Source organism: Pseudopodoces humilis, chromosome 5, assembly GCF_049639895.1.
Source record: "Pseudopodoces humilis isolate 2021_Gansu_Grassland_sample_001 chromosome 5, ASM4963989v1, whole genome shotgun sequence".
NCBI classification, from domain to species: Eukaryota; Metazoa; Chordata; class Aves; order Passeriformes; family Paridae; genus Pseudopodoces; species Pseudopodoces humilis.
The window spans coordinates 71,379,276-71,405,361 of NC_142204.1; the positions used below are offsets into that span (position 1 = coordinate 71,379,276).

At 46.5% G+C, this 26,086-nt stretch overlaps 2 protein-coding genes across 2 annotated transcripts in view; one reads left to right on the forward strand and one right to left on the reverse strand.

Moving 5' to 3' along the window:
* Window positions 1-1,603, forward strand: part of LRGUK (leucine rich repeats and guanylate kinase domain containing) — a 39,075-nt gene extending 37,472 nt beyond the window's left edge. The window contains exon 18 of the mRNA XM_005530988.2: window positions 1,477-1,603. Within this exon, the coding sequence (XP_005531045.2) occupies window positions 1,477-1,603 (127 nt within the window). The remainder of the gene's footprint in view (window positions 1-1,476) is intronic.
* A 9,028-nt stretch (window positions 1,604-10,631) lies between these two features.
* On the reverse strand, window positions 10,632-22,416 carry SLC35B4 (solute carrier family 35 member B4). The gene is made up of 10 exons (XM_005530979.3): window positions 22,241-22,416; window positions 18,845-18,958; window positions 18,274-18,376; window positions 17,021-17,070; window positions 16,303-16,384; window positions 14,636-14,696; window positions 14,136-14,245; window positions 13,913-13,988; window positions 13,158-13,233; window positions 10,632-12,324 (listed from the first exon to the last, which is right to left on the reverse strand). The coding sequence occupies exons 1-10, from the start codon at window positions 22,315-22,317 to the stop codon at window positions 12,069-12,071; spliced, it is 1,005 nt and encodes a 334-aa protein (XP_005531036.2). The 5' UTR covers window positions 22,318-22,416; the 3' UTR covers window positions 10,632-12,068.
* Window positions 22,417-26,086: the final 3,670 nt, after the last annotated feature.

The following is a 26,086-nucleotide window of genomic DNA, read 5'->3' on the forward strand; positions in this document are numbered from 1 at the left end:
AACCCTATTCCAATTAAAAATAAATCAAAATCCTATGAAATACCTAAAACTGCAGCCAAAAATAGCGATAAAGTTCCTCAAGCACTTTAAACTTGGACATCTGTTTATTTTGTAATATATCTGTATATATATATGTATATAATATATATTATATATATTTAATGTATATAATATATATTCTTATATATAATATTAATATAATATATTATAATAATATATAATTTATATAATAATATATATAATATTATATATTATAATAAATATAATTATACATACATAATAATATAATATATATGTATAATATATATAATAATGAAAAATAATGTATATTTAATATATAATATTATATATTATGTTTTATATATTATATAATATATATCTGTAAATTTTATTATTCATTTATAAAATAAAATAATATAAAATAAAAATAAATCAATAAAATAAATAAATAAAATAATATAAAATAAAATAATAAATATAAATCTGTTGCCTCAGTAAATATTAAAAGATGAATCTCCTCATTGCACATTTTAATTTAAACAGAAATAGATTGCTGAGTTTTCCTGAGTCTGGCAGGAAATTTGAGGCGGTGTCACACAAGAATCCAACTTATTTTATTTATGGCAACCCTGCAGGCTTCTCTGCATAAATTTGGGTCCTTAAATGTAAATTATTCTTTGCCTCTGGCTGTGTGCAGGTGTAATTAAAGTCGTTTGGATGTCTCATTGCCAGGCAATGTTTGGTGCTTTGCTCTGACTGATTTCAGTGGCTGTTTGCGTGTTTTTTATCAATTTAATTTTTCAGAATCACAGATTTAGGGCATCATTAAGGTGGGAAAAGACCTCTAAAACCTCTGAGCTCAGCATTTCATTAAAGGCTTCTCTCATTTCGCTGCTTCTCGTGGGTTTAACTCTGGTTTAAGCCTGGAATTGAAGTGGCATCCACACAAATTTGCCAGAAATGCTGGTTTTTAGTTATTTTAAAACAAATTCCTCACTTTTGGGATTTATCCCACAAGGGGTTGGATTAATCTCACCCAGAATAGAATAGAATAGAATAGAATAGAATAGAATAGAATAGAATAGAATAGAATAGAATAGAATAGGAGTAGAATAGAATAGGAGTAGAATAGAGTAGAATAGAATAGAGTAGAATAGAATAAAATAAAATAAAATAAAAATAAAACAGAATATTATAAAATAATAAAATAAAATAACAAAATAAAATAAAATAATAAAATAATAAAATAAAAATAAAATAAAACAGAATATTATAAAATAAAATAATAAAATGAAATAATAAAACAAAATAAAAATAAAATAAAACAATATTATAAAATAAAAATAAAATAAAACAGAATAAAATGAAATTAAATGGAAATAAAATAAAATAAATCTCAATTTTTCTCTGAGCAAGTTGCCCTCTCCTGCTTCACGTTCTGTGCATGACAAGAACTTTATTTTTGGATCATTTCAGGCACTTGGATCCCGAATCCGAGAGCTCCCACCAGCAGCTCCCGAAACCAATCACAGCTCTGTCCTCGGATGCCAGGAACATCCTCAAGGAGCAGAACTCGTCCCTGGCTGCCCCAGAGAGCAGGTGAGCTCACCTTGGGCTGGGATGGAGGTTAATTATAAACATCCTGATTAAACTGATTAAATTCATTCGCCACCAAAAATGAACGGTTTCATTTTGCCGTCGTTCACACCCACGGAAGAGGGATTTCCCCAAGAGCTTTCTTTTGAAGGGAAGAAGATGCTGCAAGAAACTCGGTCCAGGTGAGGAAAAGCAGAATTTGAGTGAGAAATAACGGTTTTAAAAACAAATTTATCACTTGTCACACTCAGAGTTCATCTCTCTTTACACCATTCCTGCCCAGTGGCATTCGGGAGACGTCAAAAAATCTTGAAAATTCCTCAAGAACTGAAGCAAGGAGCTTGGAATGTAAATTCCAGCAGGTGCTGAGCTCTGTGGTGCCTTCACCTTCCTCCCTGAGCCTCGGGTTGCGACAATTCTCTCTGCCCTGGGTGATGAACACCCTCATTTATTTATAAATAAATATAACCTGTCCACAGCCAGACAGGTGACACCTCCTGTGACACTTGAAGGGGGGTGACACCTCCTGTGCCATTTGAAGCAGGGGGTGACACCTCCTGTGCCACTTGTAGTTGGGTGACATCTCCTGTACCATTTGAAGGGGTGGTCACACCTCCTGTACCATTTGAAGGGAGCTGGTGACATCTCCTGTGCCACTTGAAGGAGGGGGTGACACCTCTTGTGTCATTTGAAGGGGAGGTGACACCTCCTGTGCCATTTGAAGGGGGGGGTGACACCTCTTGTGTCATTTGAAGGGGAGGTGACACCTCCTGTGCCATTTGAAGGGGGGGGTGACACCTCTTGTGCCATTTGAAGCTCGTAGAGAGCGGAAGATTTGAAGAGGAACCATCTTCATTTTTGGGCCCGCAGCGTTTCCTCGGCATCGCCCCTCACAAGGAATCTGTGGTTTCCTCTCCTGTTCCCCTTCCAGGAGGAGATCTGAGCTCTGGCTGTGACCACGGATGGTTTTTTTCCGGGATAATCCCTTTTTTTCCCCTCTGTTATCACCTGATGCCCACATGAGACATCCAGCACGGCCTAGGGGAGCAGAGCAGGCCAGATCCCATTCCCACACACGGAATTAGGGCTGTGCCTTTGGAACGACCCCAAAGTTCATCTGAAAGCTGGAATTCAGAGTCAGCCGCTGTCTGTGCCCTCTGGCTGTTGGCAAACTGGAATTTCATGGAATTCTGGAATGGTTTGGGTTGGAAAGGCCTGAAAGATCATCCATGGCCAGGGACAGCTCCCACTGTCCCAGGCTGCTCCAAGCCCCATCCAGGGCACTTCCAGGGATCCAGGAACAGATGGGAATTCCATCCCAGCCCTCCCCACCCTCACAGGGAATCAGGGAATCAGGATCTGGATCAGGGGCTCAATCCCAGGCCTGATTCCTTGTTCTTCCATCCAAACCGAGGCACCTTTGCTGCTCTACCTAAACACCAGCACACAGATTTTCACCAAGGTGCTCTCACACCTTGTAAAAATCACCATGAAATAATCACATTAAATAACAATCTCATTAAATAATAATCACAGTAAATAATGATGACAGTAAATATTAATAATCACAGTAAATAATGATCACAGTAAATAATGATAATCACATTAAATAACAATCTCATTAAATAAAAAGGTGCTTTTCACATTAAATCACATGAGAAAAACTCAGTATCTTTAGAGATCTCACTCATTCCCTTCATCTCAAAGCAGAATTCTGAGCTAACCTCGCTACAAAAACCCCTCAGAATTCCCTTTATATCTCAGCCACATTCCCGGATGCGATGTACAAATGTTAATTGCAGGCTTTTAATTAACGCCCTGGAAAAAGGTCGGATCCAGAGGCTCCTGCGGATCCATTTATCCCAAGAATTTGTGCCTAGGGCGCTCCTGAGAGGAGCTGGGTGTGGAATGAGGGAATCTGCATCATCTGTCCTCAGCAAGAGGCAAGACCTGGAAGTGTGAAGTTGGAAAAGTCTCGCCCTTGGCAGATGGGAAAAAAATCTGGATTTCCACCCCAGCACGTTTGGGTGTTGTGACTCGAGCAGTGTTTGCATTTAACACTCTCAAAAACAGAGCGGAGGAACAACTGTGAGGGGAGAGAAAAAGCAAACTGCTCATCTGAATCATTTCCCAGGCCTTGCAACAAAATTGTGGTGGAAATACGGAAAATTCAGGAAAAAATTGGATTAAAGGGCCGATTGATTAAAATCCTTTTGTATAGAAGCAGCTGGAATGTTGTCGAGAAAAATCTCCCATTTCTGAAATATTCTGGTCCAGCCTGTGGTGGTTTTTTTTTTTAAAGAAATATTGAAGTGGTTTAATATTTTTCTTCTTCTTCTTTCTCTCCAATTTTATGCTTCCAACTCTTGGGATGGAAGAAAGAGTAAACTAAAAAAAGCCACCAAGGGGTAAGAACATGTTGAGCTCCAGATATACCCAATGAAGGAAATGACATTTTCCAACATCAGGGATTAATCCAATCATGGAATCATTAAGGCTGGAAAAGACCTCTGAGATTATCAAATCCAACCCCAATTTTTGGTTTTTTGGGTTTTTTTATTTTGCATTATTTGTCCAATCTGACAATTTTTATTTAAGAAAATAAAAAACTTCAGCTGTGTGGGAACAACATCATCATTCCTCAGGTCATTAACACTCCTTGGAATCAAGTCCTGCCATTGTCCTGTTGCTTCTGCTCTACAATTAAAATAAATCTAATTCAATTTATTAAATTAAAAATTAAAGGTTTTGGTTGGACATCTCCCCTCTGACCTGCAGTTTTCAGCAGGACAATTTCTAATTTCACTGCTAAGACCACAGCTGTGGTCTTCAACCTGTGATAATTTATTTTTCCTGATTCCACAGCAGTTTCCAGGGATTTTTGGGTTCTCCCACAGATGGAAGTGTGGATTTTTTTGGCTTGAGCTTTCATTTATTTTCACTTCCAGGTATGGACTTGAAGAGCAGAGTCATTTAGGGCAAAATATTCTACAAATGTCCTTTAAAGTAAATGATAAATTCTTTGAGGCCCTGTCTGCTGCACTTCACTGCTCACTTTTCCCAGTAAATTTTATTTTATTTTATTTTATTTTATTTTATTTTATTTTATTTTATTTTATTTTATTTTATTTTATTTTATTTTATTTTATTTTATTTTATTTTATTTTATTTTATTTTATATTCTTCCTATTTTTCATTTCTTTTTCCATATAGCTAAAAGGGAAATTTTACTAAAGGGAAAACTAAAATTTGGCTGCTTCACCTCTAATAATTCTCTCTGCTGAGCTTTTCAGGACAGGACTAAATTCACATTATCCAAACTCATTTATAGACAAAAACCAGGAAAAAGAGGGAGGTTTGAATTCCTTCCAAACACCTTGGACATCTCCATGGCACAAATCACCTAAGCTCCCGTTTTCCCCCCATTTTTTGAACATTCTGGAGTAATTTTAGAAGTCTTGTATGATTTTTACAAGTCATGGAGTATTTTTATAAGAAGGCTGAATTAAATCACACATTTCTGGTGGCTCTTGGACTAGGAAAGCTTTCCCCCTGGAAATTATTTCCCACAATTTTCCTGATCTGCTGCCCTTGGAGAAGGGACGGCCTGAGAGAAAGGGAATATCTTGAACGTTGTAGGATGCTGGATTTTGACACAGCCAAGTCTGGTAGGATAAAATGTTCCTTTTCCAGGATGAAATATTCCTTTTCCAGGAATAAAAAGATATTTCTTTTCCAGGATAAAATATTCCTTCCCCTTGAAGGCAGTGACAAATTTCTCTAAGACTTCCCCAGTACCTCTGGTAGCAAAAACTTTGCTGTTTCTCATGGAATTTCCACATTTTTATCCCACTGTTCCTGATCCCTTCTTCCTGATGTGTGGATTCATTAAGCCACCACTGAAATATTTTTCTCCCCCATAATCACAGCTAAATTCCCACAAGCTAAAATGCCAGCAGGACAGGATGGAATTCTTTCGGATTTCTGCACCGTGGATGAGGTCAGGGTGGTTTGAACTCCCTCCCAGATCTATAAATCCCTAAATCCTAAATTTCTGAGCTGGCCTAGACCAGAGACGTTCTGGGATATCTGGAGCAGTGCCAGAGAAATCCTTTATCAATCCAGGCCTTTTCCTTGCTTTCCTTGGAATAAACTGATGACGTCTGGATGAAATGGGAAGTTGTTATTGGAGCTCCAGCGGGGTTGTTATCGCTGGCAGGGTCTCGGAGCTCTCAGATTTTGGCTCTGGATTTTGTGCAGATAAGGAATTTGGGTTTTTCTGCAGGAGATAAAACAACTCAGAGGTGCCTCCTCAATGTTTACATCATCCCTGGGGTGTTACCTTTTCAAGGAAATTCCTCTTTTATTTACTCAGAATTCTTTCCTGCGGTGCCTCTCCACAGGTTTGGGAACAGGAAACCCCAATCCTGATCTCCCACCTGCTGCTGAGCCTCATTAAATCAGGAAATGAAAACTGGGAGCTGTGGGTGTTGTCCTTGCAAACTCCCAAAGTTCTGAGAGGATTGGGAACAGGTTTTGTGGGATGGGGAAGTGCTGGGATTTATTTCTCGCTCTCCCAGCTGAGCTGTGCGACTGCAACATCAATAACTCCATCACACACAATGAATTTCCTTTTTTTGCTCCTGTTTTTAAACCAGGAATCTTTTCCCCCCTCCCCCCTCACCTTCAGGGAATTCGGGCATATCAGGGGACACGTTTTTGTCCCACCTGATGCAGCTCTCACTGAAAGTCTGTGGACCAAGTTTCCCATTCCTCGGAGGCAGCTCCCAGGACAAGCCAGAGCCGAGCAGCAGGAGCCAGGAGGAGCTGGAAGAGGAGTGGACACATCGAAAGGTTGGAGTGATATTCATGGAATTACAGAACCAGGATGGTTTGGGTTGGGAGGGACCTTAAAGGTCATCCAGTTCCACCCCCAGCCACGGGCAGGGACACCTCCCACTATTCCAGGTTGCTCCAAGCCCCATCCAGTGCTGGACACTCCCAACATTCCAAATTAGTATTAAAAAAAAAACAGTGACAATTTAGGCATAAATGGATGATGTGGAGATATTCCCCCAAAACCACTGGAAATCTGTGGTAAATTTTCACTTTTCATTGGAATAAACCCTCTTCCCTTCTCTATAATTCCTGCAGAGACTGAAGTGCCTGGTGAGAACCTCCTGAGGAAATCCAGCAAGGCCAATTTGGGTTCTCCTGTGCCTGCTGAGAACCTCCTGAGGAAATCCACAAATGTCAATTTGGGTTCTTCTCCTGTGCCTGGTGAGAACCTCCTGAGGAAATCCACAAATGTCAATTTGGGTTCTTCTCCTGTGCCTGGTGAGAACCTCCTGAGGAAATCCACAAATGTCAGTTTGGGTTCTTCTCCTGTGCCTGCTGAGAACCTCCTGAGGAAATCCACAAATGTCAGTTTGGGTTCTTCTCCTGTGCCTGGTGAGAACCTCCTGAGGAAATCCAGCAATTTGGGTTCTTCTCCTGTGCCTGGTGAGAACCTCCTGAGGAAATCCATCAAGGCCAATTTGGGTTCTTCTTCTGTGCCTCAGCTCCAATCCCAGCCAGGTTCCCACTCCAAACCTGTCCTGCCTCCAATCCCACCTGGACAGAAAAGCACCGACCCCTGATGGTCATTTCCATCCCAATTTTTGTCACGCTGACACTTTCTAACCCTGCTTTTCATCTCTTTCTCTTCAACAAAGTAAAATCTATCAAATATTATTGCTGAATCCATTTCTGATTAACTCTCAAAAAAAAAAAAAAAGAGAAAAAATAAAAAAAGAGTTATTTATTTATAACTTTATTAAAAAGTAATTTCTGTTTTTCCCAAAGCTAGAAATTATTTCCCTGGGCACTCTCAGCTGGGAAATGGTGGAGATTTTTTTTCCTACCACGGAATTGTATCTTCCATTAATTTTATAGATTTAATTGAGGTGTGGAAGCACCAGGGCTTCTGATAATATTATCTATATTGTAGGACTGGTGAATTATTTAGAAGAGGGATTTTGTGAAATGTTCAGAGGGAAATTGGGAGCAAAAACCAGTTTGGAGTTGGATTAATTTTTAAAATAAAATGTGGTTGAGTCACAATGATTTGATTTGCAAGTGGATTTAAGCAACCTAGAGAGGAGTCATCAGCAAAAATGAGAATTATTGAGAGCCAGCTGAAGGGATAACAAGTGAGTGAAGATTTGGGTTTTCACTAGACAATAAAACTTGTGAATTAACTTTTGTCCTGATTAATTTTCGTTGTCTTCTATGTCCAGAGCCCTTTTGCCTCAGAACCATTTCCCTGCAGAGAAAATGGGATTTTGTCCCAGTTTGGAGGCATGGAAGAGCCCAAAGTGTTCCTTGAGGCCAAGGGTTCTGTTGATTAACTTGGATGAATTGCACCAAGCAGCTCAGGGTGAGTAATTAAAATTCAGGGAGCCTCAAATTCCGCAGCTTTTTAGGGAGCTCTTTCCATGGAGCAGCTGGCTGGATCCTCAAGCTGGAGATCAGCAGCTCTTCCAAGGCTTCAGATTTCCATGGTGGATTTTGGCAGAACAAGAGGTGATTTTGTAGCCCTGGGGCACAGTGAGCTCAGAGCCAAAACTTGAAAATTTGTTTTTTTTTTTTAGGCCAAGGCAGTTGAGTGAGTGCTGGGCTGGATTGAAAAACCACCCAAAATCCTGCAGCAAACCACGGAATCATGGAATGGTTGGGTGGGAAGGGAGCTTAAATCTCATTCCATGTCCAGGGACACCTCCCACCATCCCAGGCTGCTCTCAGCCCTGTCCAGCCTGGCCTTGGGCACTTCCAGGGATCCAGGGGCTGCTCTGGGAATTCCATTCCAGCCAGGAATTCCTTCCCCAGATCCCATCCATCCCTGCCCTCTGGCAGTGGGAGTCATTCCCTGTGTCCTGTCCCTCCAGGCCTTGTCCCCAGTCCCTCTCCAGCTCTCCTGGAGCCCCTTTAGGCCCTGGAATGTTCTGGAAGCTCTCCCTCCAGCCTTCTCCAGGCTGGGAATTCCCAGCTCTCCAGAGCAGAGGAGCTCCAGCCCTGGAGCAGCTCCATGGATTTCTCTGGATTTGTTCCAGCAGCTCCCGGCTGTTGGATCCTGCTGTTGGATCCAGACGTGGATGCAGCATTCCAGCCATGTCAGTCTCTCTTTCCTTGTGCTTCCATCCCTGCCCAGCTCTCCCAGCCAAGACCATTCCATGCTCATCCCCAGCTCCCCACTCTCGGAACAGCTGCTCCCTCCTGCATAAAACAAATCAAGTTTTCCCAGAATTTCCTCACCTTGGAGTACAGAATCCTGCAAAATCCTTGTGCCTCTTGAGCGACCTCAGCGATTCAGTCTTCTCCTATTTACGGGAAATTTTAAAGTTTCCAATCCAGGAATTGTATCTTTATTTGGATTCTGCAGAGCTGGGGTTGCAGGTGCAGGATAAATATTCCTTTTATTTCCCAGCTGTAAAAAGAAATTGTTTGTTTTCCGTGAGCAGGGGCTAGCTTGCATTTGTTTCAAATCATTTTGGAAAATCATCTCCTATTTCGCAATCACTTCTTGAGCCCTGAGCTTCCAAAACTTCCACAGGTGGGCCAGGGAATGCAGACCTTGCATGGAAATAGGGAAAAGGGATTTTTTAAAAGGGAGAAGCTGAATTTCCTCAACTCAACAAATCACCAATTTCTCACCTTTCCTCCCTCAGCCTTTCCACCGTTCCCTCTCTTGTGCTCCCTTCCCAGAGTATGGATAGAATTCCCAACTCAAACGTAAAAATTCCTTCCCAGAACATCTGGACTGCGCTGCCCCTTTCCTGCATCTTCAAGTGTGGAACATCTGGCAGAGGCTGAAGGCAGAATTGAGGTTGGATCGTAATTTTAATATTTACATTTTGTTTCCCAGGTTTTTTTTCAGGGAATTCTGGTTTTATCGGCAGGGAAGAATGTTTGGATTACAGCAGAGTCACACCTTGAGTTGGTCAAGGTCAGACTGAGCCTGGAGTTTTACAGAGGATTTAAAGTTTTTTTGAAGAACCTCAGATGTTTTGAGGATTTGAATCCTTTTGGAGCGCCTCAGATTCTGATGAAGATTTGAGTCTTTTTGAAGAACCTCAAATTCTGGTTTGAGGATTTGAATCTTTTCAAAGAACCTCAAATTCTGATGGGTTTGAGCATTTGAATCTTTTTGGAGAACCTCAGATTCTGATGTTTTGAGGATTTAAAGTTTTTTGGAGAACCTCAAATTCTGATTTGAACCTTTTTAGGAGAAGCTCAAACTCTGATTTGAGACTCTGAGTCTTTTTGAAAAACCTCAAATTCTGATTCGAGGATTTGAGTTTTTTGGGAGAACGTCAAATTTTGATGGTTTGAGGATTTGAGCCTTTTGGAGAACCTCAAATTTTGATAGTTTAAGGACTTCAATCCTTTTGGAGAACCTCAAATTCTCATGGTTGGAGATTTTGAGTCTTGGGAAAACCTCAAATTCTGATTTGACATTTTGGGTCTTCTTGGAGAACCTCGGATTCTGGTTTAGATTTGACTCTTGCCTGGGACCTCAAATCTGGACAGTTGTGAGTATTTGAGTCTTGCTGGGAAACCTCAAGAGGGTCTGAGTCGTCCCTGGGGAACCTCAAATCCTGAATTTCCACCACCCCAACTGCTCCCAGCTCCCATTGGTGCTGGATTTAGGGAAACTTGGATCTGATGGTGGGGTCTTCTCCTGAACTCCAGCCAGCCAGGCTGAGTCTTTCCTATTTTCTCTGATGTTAAAGAAAAATGGTGAATTGTTATTTAGGTTGGATATTCATGGAAAATTTCTTGACGGAAAAGGTTGGAACAGGGCAGTGGAGTCGCCATCCCTGGGGAATTTCAGAGCCACGTGGATGTGGCACTGGAGGACATTTGTTAGTGGTGGCCTTGGCACTGCTGGGAATGGTTGGATCGTCTTAGAGGGCTTTTCCAACCTCAACAATTCCACGATCCCATTAATTTCCCAGCCACCGGCAAAGCACGGAATGAGAAACAAACCCAAGGGAGCCTTTGAAGAGGATACAGATTTATTTATCTTTAAAAAAAAACCAACCCAAACCCCAACCTAGACCCAACCAGCCACCCCAAAGGCAGTCAGGCTCCTTCCCTTTTCCAGCCTCTGCTAAAAAATAGGTGCTCTGATCTCTACACGAACATTAAAACCCAACTAATCAGTGCCCCCGGCCTGGAGGGGGAGCCTGGATTTAATTAATTTTGGCTAACAAGGCCCTTCTGCCTGGACCTTTCCTCCTCTGTCCTCCAGCAGGAAGGGAATTGCTGCCACTCCTGCGACTCCATAAATATTCCAAACACACTGATCACGCTGGGAAGTTAAAAAAATTCCCCCAATGGGAACAAACAACCCACGGCTGATGTGTTGGGAGTGAAAAGCACATGGTTAAAAAAAAAACGGGAATGCCCGAATCCCCCAAACATTCCCGCATCCCACGGGAATTGGGGACAACATGCAAGTTCCTGGAGTGGAAGAGTGACCCAGAGTATGCACAGAATGTTACAGCTGGGAGCAGCTCTGTGTCAGCTCTGCTCAGTGCCGGGATCCAACAATCCCTGGATCCAACAATCCCTGGATCCAACAATCCCTGGATAAAACAATCCCTGGATCCAACAATCCCTGGATCCAACAATCCCTGGATCCAACAATCCCTGGATAAAACAATCTCTGGATAAAACAATCCCTGGATAAAACAATCCCTGGATCCAACAATCCCTGGATCCAACAATCCCAGGATAAAACAATTCCTGGATCCAACAATCCCTGGATCCAACAATCCCTGGATAAAACAATCCCTGGATAAAACACCTGTGGACATTCAGGTACGGCTCTGGTGTTTCCCCACCTGTGCCAGGCTGACACAAAAGCCATGAGAAAGCTGTTCCCAAGGGATGGGAGGAGAACTGGGAGAGTAAACCCAGCCCTCTCAGGATCCACTGGGCAGACTGGAAGCTCCAGGCTGCATCCCACATCCTCCCAGCACAGGGATCAGGGATTCCCACAGGAATGGGGCTCAGCCATCAGCTCCAGACACTGGGACAAATAAAGGACGGCACCAAACCGGCTCAGGGTCCAGCTGATCCGAGCTAGCAGCACAAAAAGTTGGGCTCCCAGCAAAGCTCTGAGTCAGCTTTTCCTTAAAAAGGGTCATAAAAGGAAAAAAAAAAAAAAAAACATGAAAAGGAAAAACCAAACAGGAGGAAAAACTGGAAGCAAGAGGGGCCGCATAAAAAATACCGACTGGCAAAAAATAACCGGATTGTTTCTCCATGATCCGTTCCCCAAGTTCCCAGCGGAGGCTCCCCATTTTCCCAGGAGCTTGGCACAGCCAACACCTGCTATAAAAACACCCCCTGGGGAAGGAGGGGGGGGCTCCCTGCTGCTCTGCTCTGGAAAACAACGAAAAGGTCCCTGCGGAAAATCCCTGGATTCACTCCTCCTTGGGCCTCCTCCTCCTCCTCCGGCAGCGCGCCAGGAAGGGCCCGAGGCTGTTCCACACCTCGGTGTACATCAGGGTGCCCACGAAGACGAAGGCGGTGCCCAGCCAGTGCCACCCCGTGAAGGGGTTCTGGAAGTAGAGGATGGAGAAGATGAGGCTGACGAACTTGCGGAGCGTCACCACCAGGGTGACGGTGAGGGACGTGCACTCCGTGGTCAGGATGAAGACGCCGCGGATGCAGACGTACCTGGGAGCGGGAGGTAAGGGATAGCAGGGATGGAGATCGGGGATTCCCTTTGGGAATGGGAAGGAGCAGGGAGATGGGCAGCCTGGTGTGGACGGGGGAAATTCCCCCCTGGGATCAGCCGGGTTGGATGCTACAAACTCAGGGACATCCCAAATCTCCCCACTGTGTTGGCAAAGGGTGACAATCCCTGCCACAGAGCCAAGGGAAGCTCCAGACTCCTCCATTTCCATGGAGCAGAAGTCCCAGAATCCCAGAACAAACCAGGTTGGAAAAGACCTTTGAGATCATCAAGTCCAGCCTAAAACACAAAAGTTCTCTTTCCCCGTATTTTTGGAGTTACACCAACAGCAGCTCCTGAGGGTGGGAAAGACTCCAAGGATTTACCTTCTCCGATAGCAGGGATGGAGATTGGGAATTCCCTTTGGGAATGGGAAGGAGCAGGGAGATTGGCAGCCTGGTGTGGATGGGGGAAACTCCCCCCTGGGATCAGCTGGGTTGGAAAAGGACACCACAAACCCAGGGAAACCCCAAATCTCAGATGCCCCCACTGGAGCAGCTGGGGCTGAGCTGGACAATGGAAGCTCCAAACTCCTCCATTTCCATGGAGCAGAATTCCCAGAATCCCACAATGAACCAGGCTGGGAAAGACCTTTGAGTCTTTTGAGATCATCGAGTCCAGCCTAAAACACAAAAGTTCCCTTTCCCTGTATTTTTGGAGTTACACCAACAGCAGCTCTAGAGGAAAGGGAAGATTCCAAGGATTAAGGAACCCAGACTCCCAGGATTCAGGAATCCTGCTCTGCCACCCTACTGGGATAAAGGATAAAGGATACTGGGTGATGACGTTCATGAGGAGGTAGAACCACATGATTGGCAGGGTCAGGCCGATCACCGGCACCTGGAACAGCTCTGCAGGGAAAAAGGATGGGATAAGGTCACTGCTGGAGGAGTCTCTGCCCTTCCAGGAGGGATCCAGGACTCCCTGCAGCCTTACACAGCCCTTCTGCTCGGAGTTCCACAGGGAAGAACGGAAAATAAGGAAAAATTAGGAGAAATATTAGGAGCAAAGCTCTGTCTTGCTCTCCTGCTGCAGGGGTCCACTCTGTTCCCACAGCAAATCCTGGGAAGCACCAGCAAAAAACCAAACCCAGCAGGTCCATGTTTGCATCCCTTATCGAGGATTCGGTCCTGGTACTCCCATTCTGGAGTTAGCACGTTCCTTTTCCCAGGGATCGCTCTTGGATGTGGCTGGCATATGGGAATTAGAAAGGAATTTGGGCTTTAATCATGGAAAGGTTCCTTAAATTCCACCCCCAGCCATGGGCAGGGACACCTTCCACTATCCCAGGGTGCCCCAAGCCCCAGTGTCCAACCTTGGACACTTCCAGGGATCCAGGGGCAGCCACAGCTTCTCTGGGAATTCCATCCCAGCCCCTCCCCACCCTCCCAGCCAGGAATTCCTCCCTGCAAATTCCTCAAAATTCAAAGGGCTTGGAACACCCCAAGACTCCAGCATGCACAGCCGCAGGAAGAAAACTTCCCATGGGATTTTCCAGAGGATAGGGAGGCCCAAGAGCACGGCACTCACCAGACTGGTTGAAGAGCACGGCGTGCTGGTAAATGTTGGGAGCCAGGAGCAGGAATCCAGGGAGTGGCAACGCGTGCTGGGGGGAGAAACAAATCCATGGTGGGATCAGGGGATGGGAATCCACCCTAATTCCCTGCTGGGAAGCAGCTGGATCAGAGCAGGCTCCTCAGGGCAGTGTGGGATCCTTTTTGTGCCCAGTCCAGGGAAAGCCCCAGGGACTCACATTGTAGAACAGGGCCTCCTTGGAGTGCTTCCCAAATTTCTGGTAGAGCATCTCCTGGAAAATCCCCATCCTGGCAGACATCAGCAGGGCGAAGGTGAGGGCAGCAATACCTGGAAGGGGAGCACAACCCTGCAGCTTCAACTCACCAAATTTGGCTTTCAGGGGGAAAAAAACCCAACAACCAAACCGCCCAGACTCAATAAAAAAACTAATAACGATTCTGGGCTTTGATTACAGGCTGAGATCCAAGAGATCTCCCACAAATACCAGGGATGCAGTTTGTGCCACTACTCATAATAATCAATCCCAGATTTCCCAAAGAGCCACCAACAGACCCAGAATGGAGGTAGAAAACCAGATTTTAGAGCCTCCTCTGTGAAATCTTGTGCTGAAGGAAGACCTGGAGCAGCCCCAGCCCCTCCCTGCTCCAGGCAGGGCCACTTTTGCCAAGAGAATTCCAAGAATCCTGCCAGTATCCCAGAAATGTGGCCCCCACGTACCCAGCATCCACCAGAGGAAAGCCTGGGGTCCATCCTCTTGGTTTAAGCTGGAGTCAGATGCCTGAAGGGAGATCAAGAGTCACCAAGAGCCACCAGGTCCCTGCAGCTGCCCCAGACCCCTCTCCTGCCAGAGCAGGGCTGGGAGCAGCCACAGGCTTCCCACTCTGCTCCAGGGAATGCAGAGAATCCAGGAAAAAAGTGGCAGAGTCTGATCAAATCAGGATTTTTCCTGAAAGGAATGGCCTGGTTTGATAAGACTGAACTCTTAGCCACAAAAATAATCAGTGTCACTTTTCAGGCTCTCAAAGCCAGCCCATTCCCAGATTCCTGTGTTCCCAGCCCATTCCCAGATTCCCATGTTCCCAGCTCCTTCCCAGATTCCTGTGTTCCCATTCCCAGGTTCCAGGCCCCCATCCCATTCCCAGGTTCCTGTGTCCCCATTCCCAGGTTCCTGGTCCCCATCCCATTCCCAGGTTCCCATGTCCCCATTCCCAGGTTCCTGTGTCCTCATTCCCAGGTTCCTGGTCCCCATCCCATTCCCAGATTCCTGTGTCCCCATCCCATTCCCAAGTTCCTGTGTCCTCATTCCCAGGTTCCTGGTCCCCATCCCATTCCCAGATTCCTGTGTCCCCAATACCAGGTTCCCGTGTCCTCATCCCATTCCCAGGTTCCCATATCCCCATTCCCAGGTTCCTGTGTCCCCATTCCCAGGTTCCCATGTCCCCATCCCATTCCCAGATTCCTGGTCCCCATTCCCAGGTTCCGTGTCCCCATCCCAGAGTGTGTAGGAAGGAACAGGATCTCTGGCCAAGCCCCAGTCAGGAGCTAAAACCAGACCTAAAACCGGGCTTGTGGCCAAGAAAACTTGAGGAGATCAGGCTGAGGCCACAACTCCAGCCTGACCTGCCCCAGCAAATCCCATTATTCACCCTTCCCACAACTGCCAGCTCCACCCCAAAATTCCAGCCCTGCTGGGAGTTTTTCTGGATTACCACAGAGCCAAGGCTGCAGAGCCCAGCCCTTGCTCAGCCATTCTGAGGATAAAAAGCTCTGAAATGATGGGGAATTTGGAGCTTTGACAGTTCCAAATCCCATTTCCAAACTCTCCCAGCTGGATTAAGTGCAGACAATTTTCACCAGGCCACCACTTTCTGCCATTTTTTTTGTCATCAGCTGACAGGGTCAGGCCGTGGGTGCTGACCCAGGAAAAGCTCCAAGTGTATTCCACGTGGATTTGCTTCCCTCCCTCCCGCTCTCCAAGCACAGGCACGTTATTTTAGGGTCAGGCTGGAAAAATCCAGCCTGAAAGGCAACAATTTCTTGTGGGATGGAAAGAGGGAGGATTTCAGACGGCTGAGTTTTGTTTAGGATTCACCTGCTCCTGCCTACAACACAAGGCAAGAAAATGCAGCCTCTTTCTGTTAGCTCTGAGACCAAAAAATAGGTTTATTCCCAGTAAAAAGCAGTGTGAACAGGTGAAGAGACACCTGGAATTAAATGAAATCCCACACATTCCGTGCATCCAAACCACAGGAAAATAAAACCAGGAGGAAAAGCTTTTGGGGAGCAGACGTAGAGGAAGGAAGCACCTGGTGTCTCCATGAATAATCAGGCAAAGGGAATTCCCGAGGTTCCCAGGCATGACCTTGTCCCTTCCCAGTCCTTACCACTTGCTTTGCAGACATCAAAGTGCAGGTGAAGATGCCCAGGGACACCAGGGCTATGGAGGTGTATTTTGACATGCTGTACCTGCACAGGGGACAAGGGACACGTCACTGACCCCGCTTGGCTTGTGTCCCTCCCCTGCTTCCCCGCATCCCTGCCCCAAAGCTGGGAAAACAGGCACGTTCCCACTTCCTAACCCTGGGGAGGACCAGCTGACTCCAGCTCAGCACCTAAAGAAGCTTTTCCCACAACATTTATCCCGGTTTATCCCAACACTTCTCCTGGTTTATCCCAGAGCTCCAGCCTTGACTCTGTGCAGGCACAGCTCAGTGTTATCAGTGTGTTATCAGTGTGTTATCAGCGTGTTCTCAGTGTGTTCTCAACACTTCTACAGCCACAATCCCCTGCAGGAGGAAGGCACTGAGCTCCATCCCAGCCACAGCCAGCACAGCATCCCCCAGGAGCACTTCCAGAAGAGCCAGGAGTGAACACAGAGGCTGCAGCCCTGTAAAATCTCTTCCCAGCCCATAATCCCACCCAGGAAAGGAGGGAGAGGTGGAAATGCAAAAGGAGCTATTCCAGCCTCTATTCCACACTCCCTGTCTCAGTTCCCCATCATTAAAATAAGAATATTTAACAGGAAAAGTGATGACATAAAACACCCACCAGGATTATGTCCGTGGCAGAGCATTCCCTAAAGATAGGAAATTTGTGATTTACCTTTTCTTCAGGATGATGATCCCTAGAGCCATGCTTGCTATGAGAGAACCCTGGGGGGGAAAAAAATAGAAGGGAAAACTAAAAGAGGAGGTCAGCAGGATGGAATTCCCCAAATTGGGATGCTCATCCCAAAGGGACACTGTAAACTCCGTGTGGCGGATGCTAAAACACCAATAGAAACGCTGAGTTTGAGGCAGGAAAACTGACAGGGAGAAAAAACTTCCTTAAGGTTGGATATTGGGAGAATTCCTGCTGTGAAAGGGTTTTCCAGCCCTGGCAGAGCTGCCCAGGGACTCCCCATCCCTGGAAGGATTTCCAGTCCCTGTGGAGGTGGCACCTGGGGACATGGGGCAGTGGTGGCCTTGGCAGTGCTGGGAATGGCTGGACTCCATGAGTTTAAAGTTCTTTTCCTGCCTCAATGATTCCATGATTCTGAGTCCCTCCATCCAGGAAAAGGGGAGAAGGTGAGCTGGGTGCCTCGGGAACGAGGATGCTGGGTTGGATCTCCTGGCCAGGCGACCTCCCCTTTATTTTTGCAGAGTGTGACCAGAACGTGGCCCAATCTGGTTTAACTGGGAACAGGAGCCCAGCCCCAGGGGTTGAGGGCAGGACCAGAACCACCCCTCACAGCTCATGTGGGACAGGTCTCCTTCAGTGTGGTTTTATCCTTCTGAACCTCTCCTGATTCCAGATATTCCACCCCCAGGATGTGCTGTGGGAAAACAGCCACCATCAGGAGATTTTGTGATTCCCACCAGCTGGGGCTCCATTTCCTTGGGTTTTAAAATGACTTTTAGCCTGGAACTCATCCACACTTAAGTGAAGATGCAGTTTAATGGGGTTTTTTTTCCCAAAGAAAAGACCTGTGCAGGTAGAATTAGGCCAAATCCCAAATCCATGCTCTCTGACCTGCCACATTCACCACTTGGTGGCAGGGAAAGCTGGATCCCTTTGGTCAACCAGAGTCTGGGATTGGTTTTGTCACTGTCACTTCCCCCTCACCTCTGGAGTTCCAAAGCCTGTCTGAGCCCGTTTCCCTGTCTGTCCATTAAGCTGGAATTTAATGATCAACACCATAAAGTGAAACCTTTGGAGCTGAGCTTCGGAGTGAGGCTGCTCTCCTACCAGTTGGAATTCAGGATTTCCACAGGGGTTTGGTGCTCTCAGGTGGCAGGACACATGGAGCAGGGATAATTCCAGCAGAAATGATGGAATGGGAGCCCCAGGAGGAGGAGGAGGAGGACGGGGCTCACCGAGCGGAAGATCATGTGCAGCGGCATCGCAATGTTCAGGTTCAGGGCGTAGTTATTGACCACGCTGACGGTGAAGAACATGGCCACCATGATGAAATAGTTCCTGAAACACGGAAAAATACCTGAGAGGTGTGCAGGAACCTCCCTGAGATGCTGAGAGACCCCTCAGGAATGGTCGTGGGATGCACAGAGAGGTCTGGAGCAGAGCAGGGCGGAGCTCCTGCCTCTGTCACCAAATGCGAAATGAATTTGGGTGATTTTCCAAGAAAACTGTCCTCCCACACCCACCACACCAAATCCCAGAGATTAAGAGCTCTTTAAACTCTTCCCAGTGCAAAACTCTGCCCTGTTCCTGTGACAGGGAAGGATCTGATGGCAATTTCCTATTAAAAATTCCCAATAAAATGAGTGCGTCTTTTATCCAGCCTGACAGCTTCCCGACGTGGCTCTGCAAATGCCGCAGGATGGATGGGATTTCCATGGGATAAGTGGAAAAGCCAGTCTATGAAAAGGTTTTTAGAGATAAGAGAGATCCAGGCAATTCCTGCTTGGGAAAACATTGAGATTGTACCTGATGGGGATGGCCGGGCGCTTCCTCCCGAAGTTGGCCTCGAAGATAAAACCTTCCACCGCGATGAACAGGAACTGGGAGAAGGTCACGATGTTCCCACATCCCGGGAACTGCCTGCAGGCACGGAGAGACCGGCATCAGAGCCATTCCACAGAGAACAAACACTGGGATCCAAGAAAAGGAGGCGGCAGCTCCTGATCCCAGAGCGAGGATCACCCTGGAGAGGCTTTACTCAGGCTTTATTCACCTGAGCTTGTGCAAACACCTGCAGGGAGCCCTTCCTCAAACATTTCCCAAGAGGAACCGGACACTCAGGTCAGGAAGTGAAATAAAAAACTGCTGGATCTCCCTCTTTCCCATGGAAAGTGGCTTTAGGAGGACTCTGTCCATTCTTAAAAGCTGCTGGGTCTGTTAGAGGTCAGGTAATCTGAGGGAATCTGCATTTCCAGGAGGAAAAGGCAGCTGGAAATTTGATATTCCTCATTCCCGCGGCAGGAGGGAAGTGCCAAGGTCAGGTCTGTGCTGGCAGAGTGTCCCTGGTTCAGATTTGCTCCTCTAAAAAAGCTTCAGCTCCCCTGGGATTTCTGGATGCAAAAAAAATACCCCAAAAGTTCTAGAAGGGACTAAAACTCCTCAGAGGAGCCCAAAAAAGTCCTGGCAGTAAATCCCAGGTGACATCCATGGATCTTGTGAATGTGACACCAACTCCACAAGGCTTCAAAATCCACAAAATTTTGTCTTGAGCTCAAAGGGGACCCTCTCAGTCCCTTTTCGTTCCCGCTGGAGGGACCCAGGAATGCAGAAGTGCCACCACCTCCGAGCAAACCAAGGTCTGTGTTTGTGTTTATCCCGTGGGACCTGGAATTCCTCAGCAAGGTATTCAAACAAACCCTCCCTGCACCCTGATCCTCCCAAAGGAGCTCCCAGGGAGGAAGGGAAGGATTTCCTGGGAATCAGCAGCTCAGAGGAGGCTGTGACAGGGCAGATAATGAGAAAGCTCGTGGGAGACGGGGGATTTTAGGGAATCTTTCCCTTTTTTTCTGCTGCAAGACAGAAACTGAGGCCAAAGATTCCTGGGAGAGTCCTGCTCCTCATGGAACACGCTGTCCCTGGAGGCAGTTTTGCAGGATTCAAGCTGGGAAATGCCCTGGAAAACAGGAATTTCCAAGCTGTCTCCTCCAAATTCTCCTCTGTCACCCTACAGAGCTCTCAGGAGCAACAGTGACCTGGGGAGTGAAGGGCAGAGCCAACAGCACCTGGAAAAATCCCCTTTTCCCTGTTTTTTTCCAGGGACAGGCACCAATTCCCACATTCTTCCCAGCTTCATTATCCATAAAACTTCAGTTCTGAGGCTGAAAGGTTCAGAAGTTCCTGGGAGAAAGAGACCTTGAAGCAGAGCCAGAAGCTCCAGGATTGCAAACCTTATCTCCGACCTTATCTCTAGCCTTATCTCCAAACCTCTCATCTCCAGAGGGGATCACAAGGAGCTGTAAAACCTGGGATAACCCGAGGCTGGTTCCAAGCACTGGACTTTGCCTCTTCCCAGATCCCTGGGAATGACCCCACTCAATCAGCAGCGCTGGCACTCAGAGTGTTGTGCTGCCTGATAAGAGAGAGATAAGAAAGGGCCTCTTCTTTGGCTCACAATCCTCACTCATATCCACCTAAAAAACGAGATAAATCTGGATCTATCAACCCAAGATCTACTTCTCCTGCAGACAACTGACAAGAGTCCTCCCAGCAAGAAGTTTCCCTGCTCTATCTCCTACTTCACCAGGTGGAAAGGAAGAAAATCTGATTTTGGGGACCTGATTTACATCCCTTCCACAGCAATTTAAGCCCCTTAAATCAAGAAATTTGAGATTTCTTGTTCTGCCTCTACAGCCCAGCAGAAATATTTCTCTCCTCTCCTCTGCAGCCACTCTCCACACATTTAAAGCCTTTTGTCTGCTCTCAGGCATTTCCAGATTAAACACTTCTCATTCCTTTACTTTCCTTATAAATCCTGAGCAAATTTCTTCCCAATCACCTTTGCTAATCCTCACCAGCCTGGTCACTTTCTTTTCCTGGGATCCTGCTCCAGGATTTTGCTTGTTATGGGAATATTCATCGGCAGAAGGAATTTTTCCTTCCAAAAACCCAACAAAATATTTGGTGTTATCCCAATTTTGGGACTAAAGGTGAGCAGGGCAAGTAAAAGGCACAGGAATTGAGAGAAGGTTTTGTGTGAATAGCAGATTTTCCTTGATGTCTGCAATTGGAACTCTGGAATTTGCTGCTCTGGGGTTCAGCCACCTTTGAATAACTCAGTCTTTGAACAGGGCCAAATGTTTTGGTTTAAGGTTTGCTTGGAGGAGACAGGAGTGGCAAAAAGCCAAATCCAAAGGTTTTTTTGCTTCCAAAGGGTTCATTCCTCCTCTGTCACTGAGGCTGCCAACACAAGCCAGGCTGGAAAGGCAGAGGCTGGAGCAATCCCTGAGAGGAAAGACAACTCCTCACACAAGGTCTCTTCTTCCAGGAACTGCTTATTGATTTTTCCAGGGACTGTGCAACCTGGTGAATCTCGGTTTGGAGCAAATATCCCAACTGCTGGATTTTGCAGTCCCTTTTATACTTAATAATCTGGGATATGGATGGGCTGGGAGGGAGTAAAGGATGGTTTTGAAAGCTGAAGTGCACTGAGGGCTCAGGGGGTGCAGCCTCACGCTGACTCACTGGGATTTTACACACCCAACCAGTTCAGGCATCTTTTTTTTTCCAGTCTGCCCTTCCCAGCTTTCTGACCAGCCCTTTCCCAAGCCCCTCCAGCCTTCCTCCATCAGGGTGAGGATGGTGAGATCCCCAAAAACAACAGGGTGAGATCCCCAAAAACAACAGGGTGAGATCCCCAAAAACAAGGTGAGGATGGTGAGATCTCCAAAAACACCAGCCCCCAATTTGGGAATTCAAGGGGACTCGGTGACTTTGCAGCGAGTGACGATTCCCAAGATCGCGTTTCCAGATGGAAAACATTCCCCGCTGTCCCCAGGGCCAGCCCCTGCTCGTCTCCTCCCCGGGACGGGCTGGGATGAGCTGGGGACACCCCCGTGCTCGGGCAGATCACCGACACGGCCCACACCGAGGGGACAACCCCAAAACACCCCAAAAACCCCATCCAGCCGGGACACAAGGCGATGATCCAGGTCTGGGCTCATCGATGAGGAGCCCCAAGGCCTGAGGGGATAAAACCCCTCAGTGCCAACCGCGGGTACCCCCACACCCCAAATCCCCCCCAAACCCCAGCCTGGCACCGCTGCTGCTGCGTCCCCTCACACACCCTGAGGCCTCACCCCGATCCCATAGCAATGGGCTCCCTGACCCTTTATCCCTCCCCAAATCCTCTTCGCGGCCCCGCACCTGGCCAGCAGCTCCAGGAACACCACGTTGCTGCAGCAGCCGCCGAACACCAGCCCCACCGCCACGGCCGGGTGCATGGTGTCGCTCCGGGCAACGAGGCGGCGTCCCGGGCCGCCCCCGCATCCCGATCCCGGGACGCTGCCCCGCTCCCGGCCCCGGCTCCGCCGCCCCCGCTTCCTCCGGCCGCCGGTAGTTCGCTCCCCGCCCGCCGCCCCGAAGACTACAACTCCCAGCAGGCTCCGCGCCGCCTCAGCGCGGCTCCCGGCGGGCGCCCCGCCGCGGGGAACGACGGGAGTTGTAGTTCTGATGTGAAGGGTGTAATGGCGGCGCTGAGGCTGTGTCAGGGGGAGGCGCGGCTCAAGCGCTGTTTGCGGTGAGGAGCAGCCCGTAATTGACTTTTTGGGGTTGTTTGGTGACCCCAAAACGCCAGTTAGAGGCAGTTCCTAAGGATTCCGTACCAAAGAATTCTTTCGCTGTTCAAAATAATAATTATTGAAAGGCTGGGAGAGCTAGGAATGTTCCCCTGGAGAAGGCTCCAGGGAGAGCTCAGAGCCCCTTGCAGGGCCTGGAGGAGCTCCAGGAGAGCTGGAGAGGGACTGGGGACAAGGCCTGGAGGGACAGGACACAGGGAATGGCTTCCACTGCCAGAGGGCAGGGATGGATGGGATCTGGGGAAGGAATTCCTGGCTGGAATGGAATTCCCAGAGCAGCTGTGGCTGCCCCTGGATCCCTGGAATGTCCAAGGCCAGGTTGGACACTGGGGCTGGGAGCAGCCTGGGCTGGTGGGACGTGTCCCTGCCATGGATGGGGTGGCACTGGATAGGCTTCTAGATCCCTTCCCACCCGAAAAATTCCATAATTCCCTCATGGGTGGAACTCCCAGTTCTAAGGTTTGTGTGGAATCCCCTCAAAATCGTCTTGTCAAACCCTCCGTGACCAGTAGAAACCACGTCGACTCAAAAAAGTGGGAATTCCATCCCACAGATACTTCATTTTCAGTCTGTTTTTGATCTGAATCAGACCCAAATCTCTTTTTTTCATCTTTGAATGCCACAGGTGTGAAATCCCAGGAACAAATCTCGACCAGCCACAGTCAGTCCAGGAATGAGGCGCTGCTTTTTTTATGGAAAAAAGCATAAAAAGTGAGGCCCTTCCAGCACCTCAGAGAATGTGAGTGAAACCTGGGCAGCTCCTCTGCTGCTCAAAGCTGCTAAAGATTGGGTGAAACTGTCAGGATTTCCCTTTTTTTTTGGCTCACTGGAAGAGTTTTTGGGCTCTCTGACTCCAAACTGGAGATCCCAAGGTTTTAAATTCTTACCTGGGGGCTGGAAATGGAGATTGATCAAAGCTCAGGACTTGAAAACCTGGAAACCAAAGCAAAAAGAGGCAGAAATATTTGGATATTTCGAGGGTTTTGCCTGCAGATAGAAACCTTGCAGTCTCTTGATGAAATCGTACCAAAATCTGGGGATTTGGAGCCTCCTGTGTGAGATTTCCAAGTATTTTGGCTCTGAATCTAACTGAAGTTCATTGTGCCCACACCTGACAAAATAATTTGATGTTTTCTGACTTCTCTCTAGGTAGAAACCCTCCAAGTGGCTTCCTTGATCTTCCGTCAAGCCTTTTTAAGTGGTTTATTTTTAATTCAAAAGCAAAATAAAATTAAAATTATAAATAAATAAATAAACAAATGATCATCATTTGAATGAATTAAAATTAAAATTTGAAGTTAAAATTTAATTTAATTAGCAGCAGACAAAGCCAATTTCTGGGCTTTCCTGGTACTTTTTTTTTAACATTTCCAGGCTTTCCTTCTCCCATCTCCTCAGTTCTGCACAGGTCAGGATGATGGATTTTTTTTTTTCTGTTCCCTTCACTAATCAGCTCTTGCTACTTTTGGCCTTTTAATTTTGCTTCCTTGGAGCTTCAGAGGGAGGTTTTGTTGGGGAATTGAGGTGGTTTTGCTGCCACAAAAATTGCAGCAAAATGCTGCTGTAAACTGGATTAAAGCCACCCAACAAATCGGGTTTTTTTTTTACTGAAGTGTGAAAATAACCACAAAATGTCAGCTCAGGAAGCTTTTGGGGGTTTTTGGCCATTTCCTCCCATTCTGTCCCTTATTCCCTGGGAGAAGATCCTGATTCCCATCTGGTTCCATCCTCCTGTCAGGGAGTTGTGGAGAGAGATTTAAAAATAAAATTCACTCAAAATTAAAATTAAAATTAAAATTAAAATTAAAATTAAAATTAAAATTAAAATTAAAATTAATTCATAACTCAGTTCACATCCATTCTGTGGCATCCAAACAAATGGCAAAATAACATTAGAAAATAGAAAAAATTAATTAATATTAAAAAAATAATAATAAATATATCTATGGATGTAATTTAAGAATCAGTTTGCCTTCACTGGTACAAATCTGTGGCACTCCAAGGTTTGGGATAAGCCCTGGCAGCAATTTGAGTTCCTGACTCCTGGAATTAAGGGAAAAAACAGAATTGTGGCCTCTTGGGATGTCGGGTGAAGGATCAGGAATCCTTCAGCTGTGCCACAATTTGAGCGATCAGTGAGAAAATGCCAGCAGGGAATTCAGAATCCCAGATTTTTTTAGTAGTTTGCCACTTCTCTCAGCCTCAGTCCCACAAAATAATCAATTTTTGGTCTTTCCTTTGGGTACAAACCCAGTGAGAAGGGAAACCAGGCAGAGCTGGTTTGTCCTGTGTGAAAAATTCTCATTTTATCTCCAGGAAATCATTTTTTATGCCTGACAAATGGGGCAAAATGTGATAAAAACACAGGAAATTTAACTTTGTGACACGGAGGGGCTGTGGAAATTCCATCCCTGGATGGGGCACCGGGAATGACCTGGATTTTCTGTTTTCTCTCTGGTTTTAGGAGCTGAGAGAAAATAAATCCTGATGATTTATGGGTTTGGAGCACCTTGAAGTTTCCCAGTGTGGGAGGCTGATCTCAGGTTTTCGTGGGATTTAATAACTCAATAAACAGCTTGGAAAAAATGCACTCAGACATCTCAAAATTATTTTCCCGAAATCCCAGCAAGGTGAGATCCCCCTTCCCATCTCCCTCCTTCCCATTCCTGTGTCTGAATCCCATCCTGCTGCTTTTCCCAGAGAAAGATGGAGAATTCCTGTGGGATTTGGCTGTGCAAACCTCTCTTCTCCTCCAGGCAATTGTTCCCTGGAGCTGAATTCCCATCAGGATAAAAAAGATTTGGAACCAGTTGGGAAACGATACTCAGGGGGAAAAACTTGGGGATTTATTAGGGGGTTTATTCCTTGTTTTTCATCCCAGGTTTCTGGGAAATGAGGTGAGAGCAAAAGAGGGAAGAGCACCCTGGGTTTCAGTGGGATAACAGCCAGCTGTGGGATTTGGAATGCCGAGCTGGATTTTTTTTCTTTAGGGATTTTTCCCCTCAGCTCTTCAGCACCCTGTTCTTAATTCCAATTTTTAGTGGGTTTAGGAGGGGAGACTCACACGCAAGATTCCCAGAGAAGCTGTGGCTGCCCCTGGAATCCTGGAGATGTCCAAGGACAGGGCTTGGAGCGCCCTGGGATAGTGGGAAGTGTCCAGAGGCTGGAATTGGATGAGTTTAAGGTCCCTTCCCACCCAAACCATTCCAGGATTCCACCACAGCCAAGAGGCTCAGCCAAATCTTGGAAAAAATAGGGAACAGATCCTGGGATTTGGATTTCTCCCCATTATTTTTATTGCTGTGGCAGGGGTATTTATGGGAAAAAAATTAAATCCTTTTTAGTGCCTGAATCCTAAATTGATCCAACCCAGAGCTGTGGTGGGAGAAACAACTCCTGTCCTAAATCCCTCAGC

Excerpts from the sequence above, each read along its gene's own strand:
- SLC35B4 (XM_005530979.3), bottom strand. The coding sequence starts at position 22,317 with ATGCACCCGGCCGTGGCGGTGGGGCTGGTGTTCGGCGGCTGCTGCAGC. Across the intron at positions 13,234-13,912 it reads CGTGCTCTTCAACCAGTCTG|AGCTGTTCCAGGTGCCGGTG; the intron begins GTGAGTGCCGTG and ends TTTTCCCTGCAG. Across the intron at positions 12,325-13,157 it reads CTCATGAACGTCATCACCCA|GTACGTCTGCATCCGCGGCG; the intron begins GTATCCTTTATC and ends TCCCGCTCCCAG.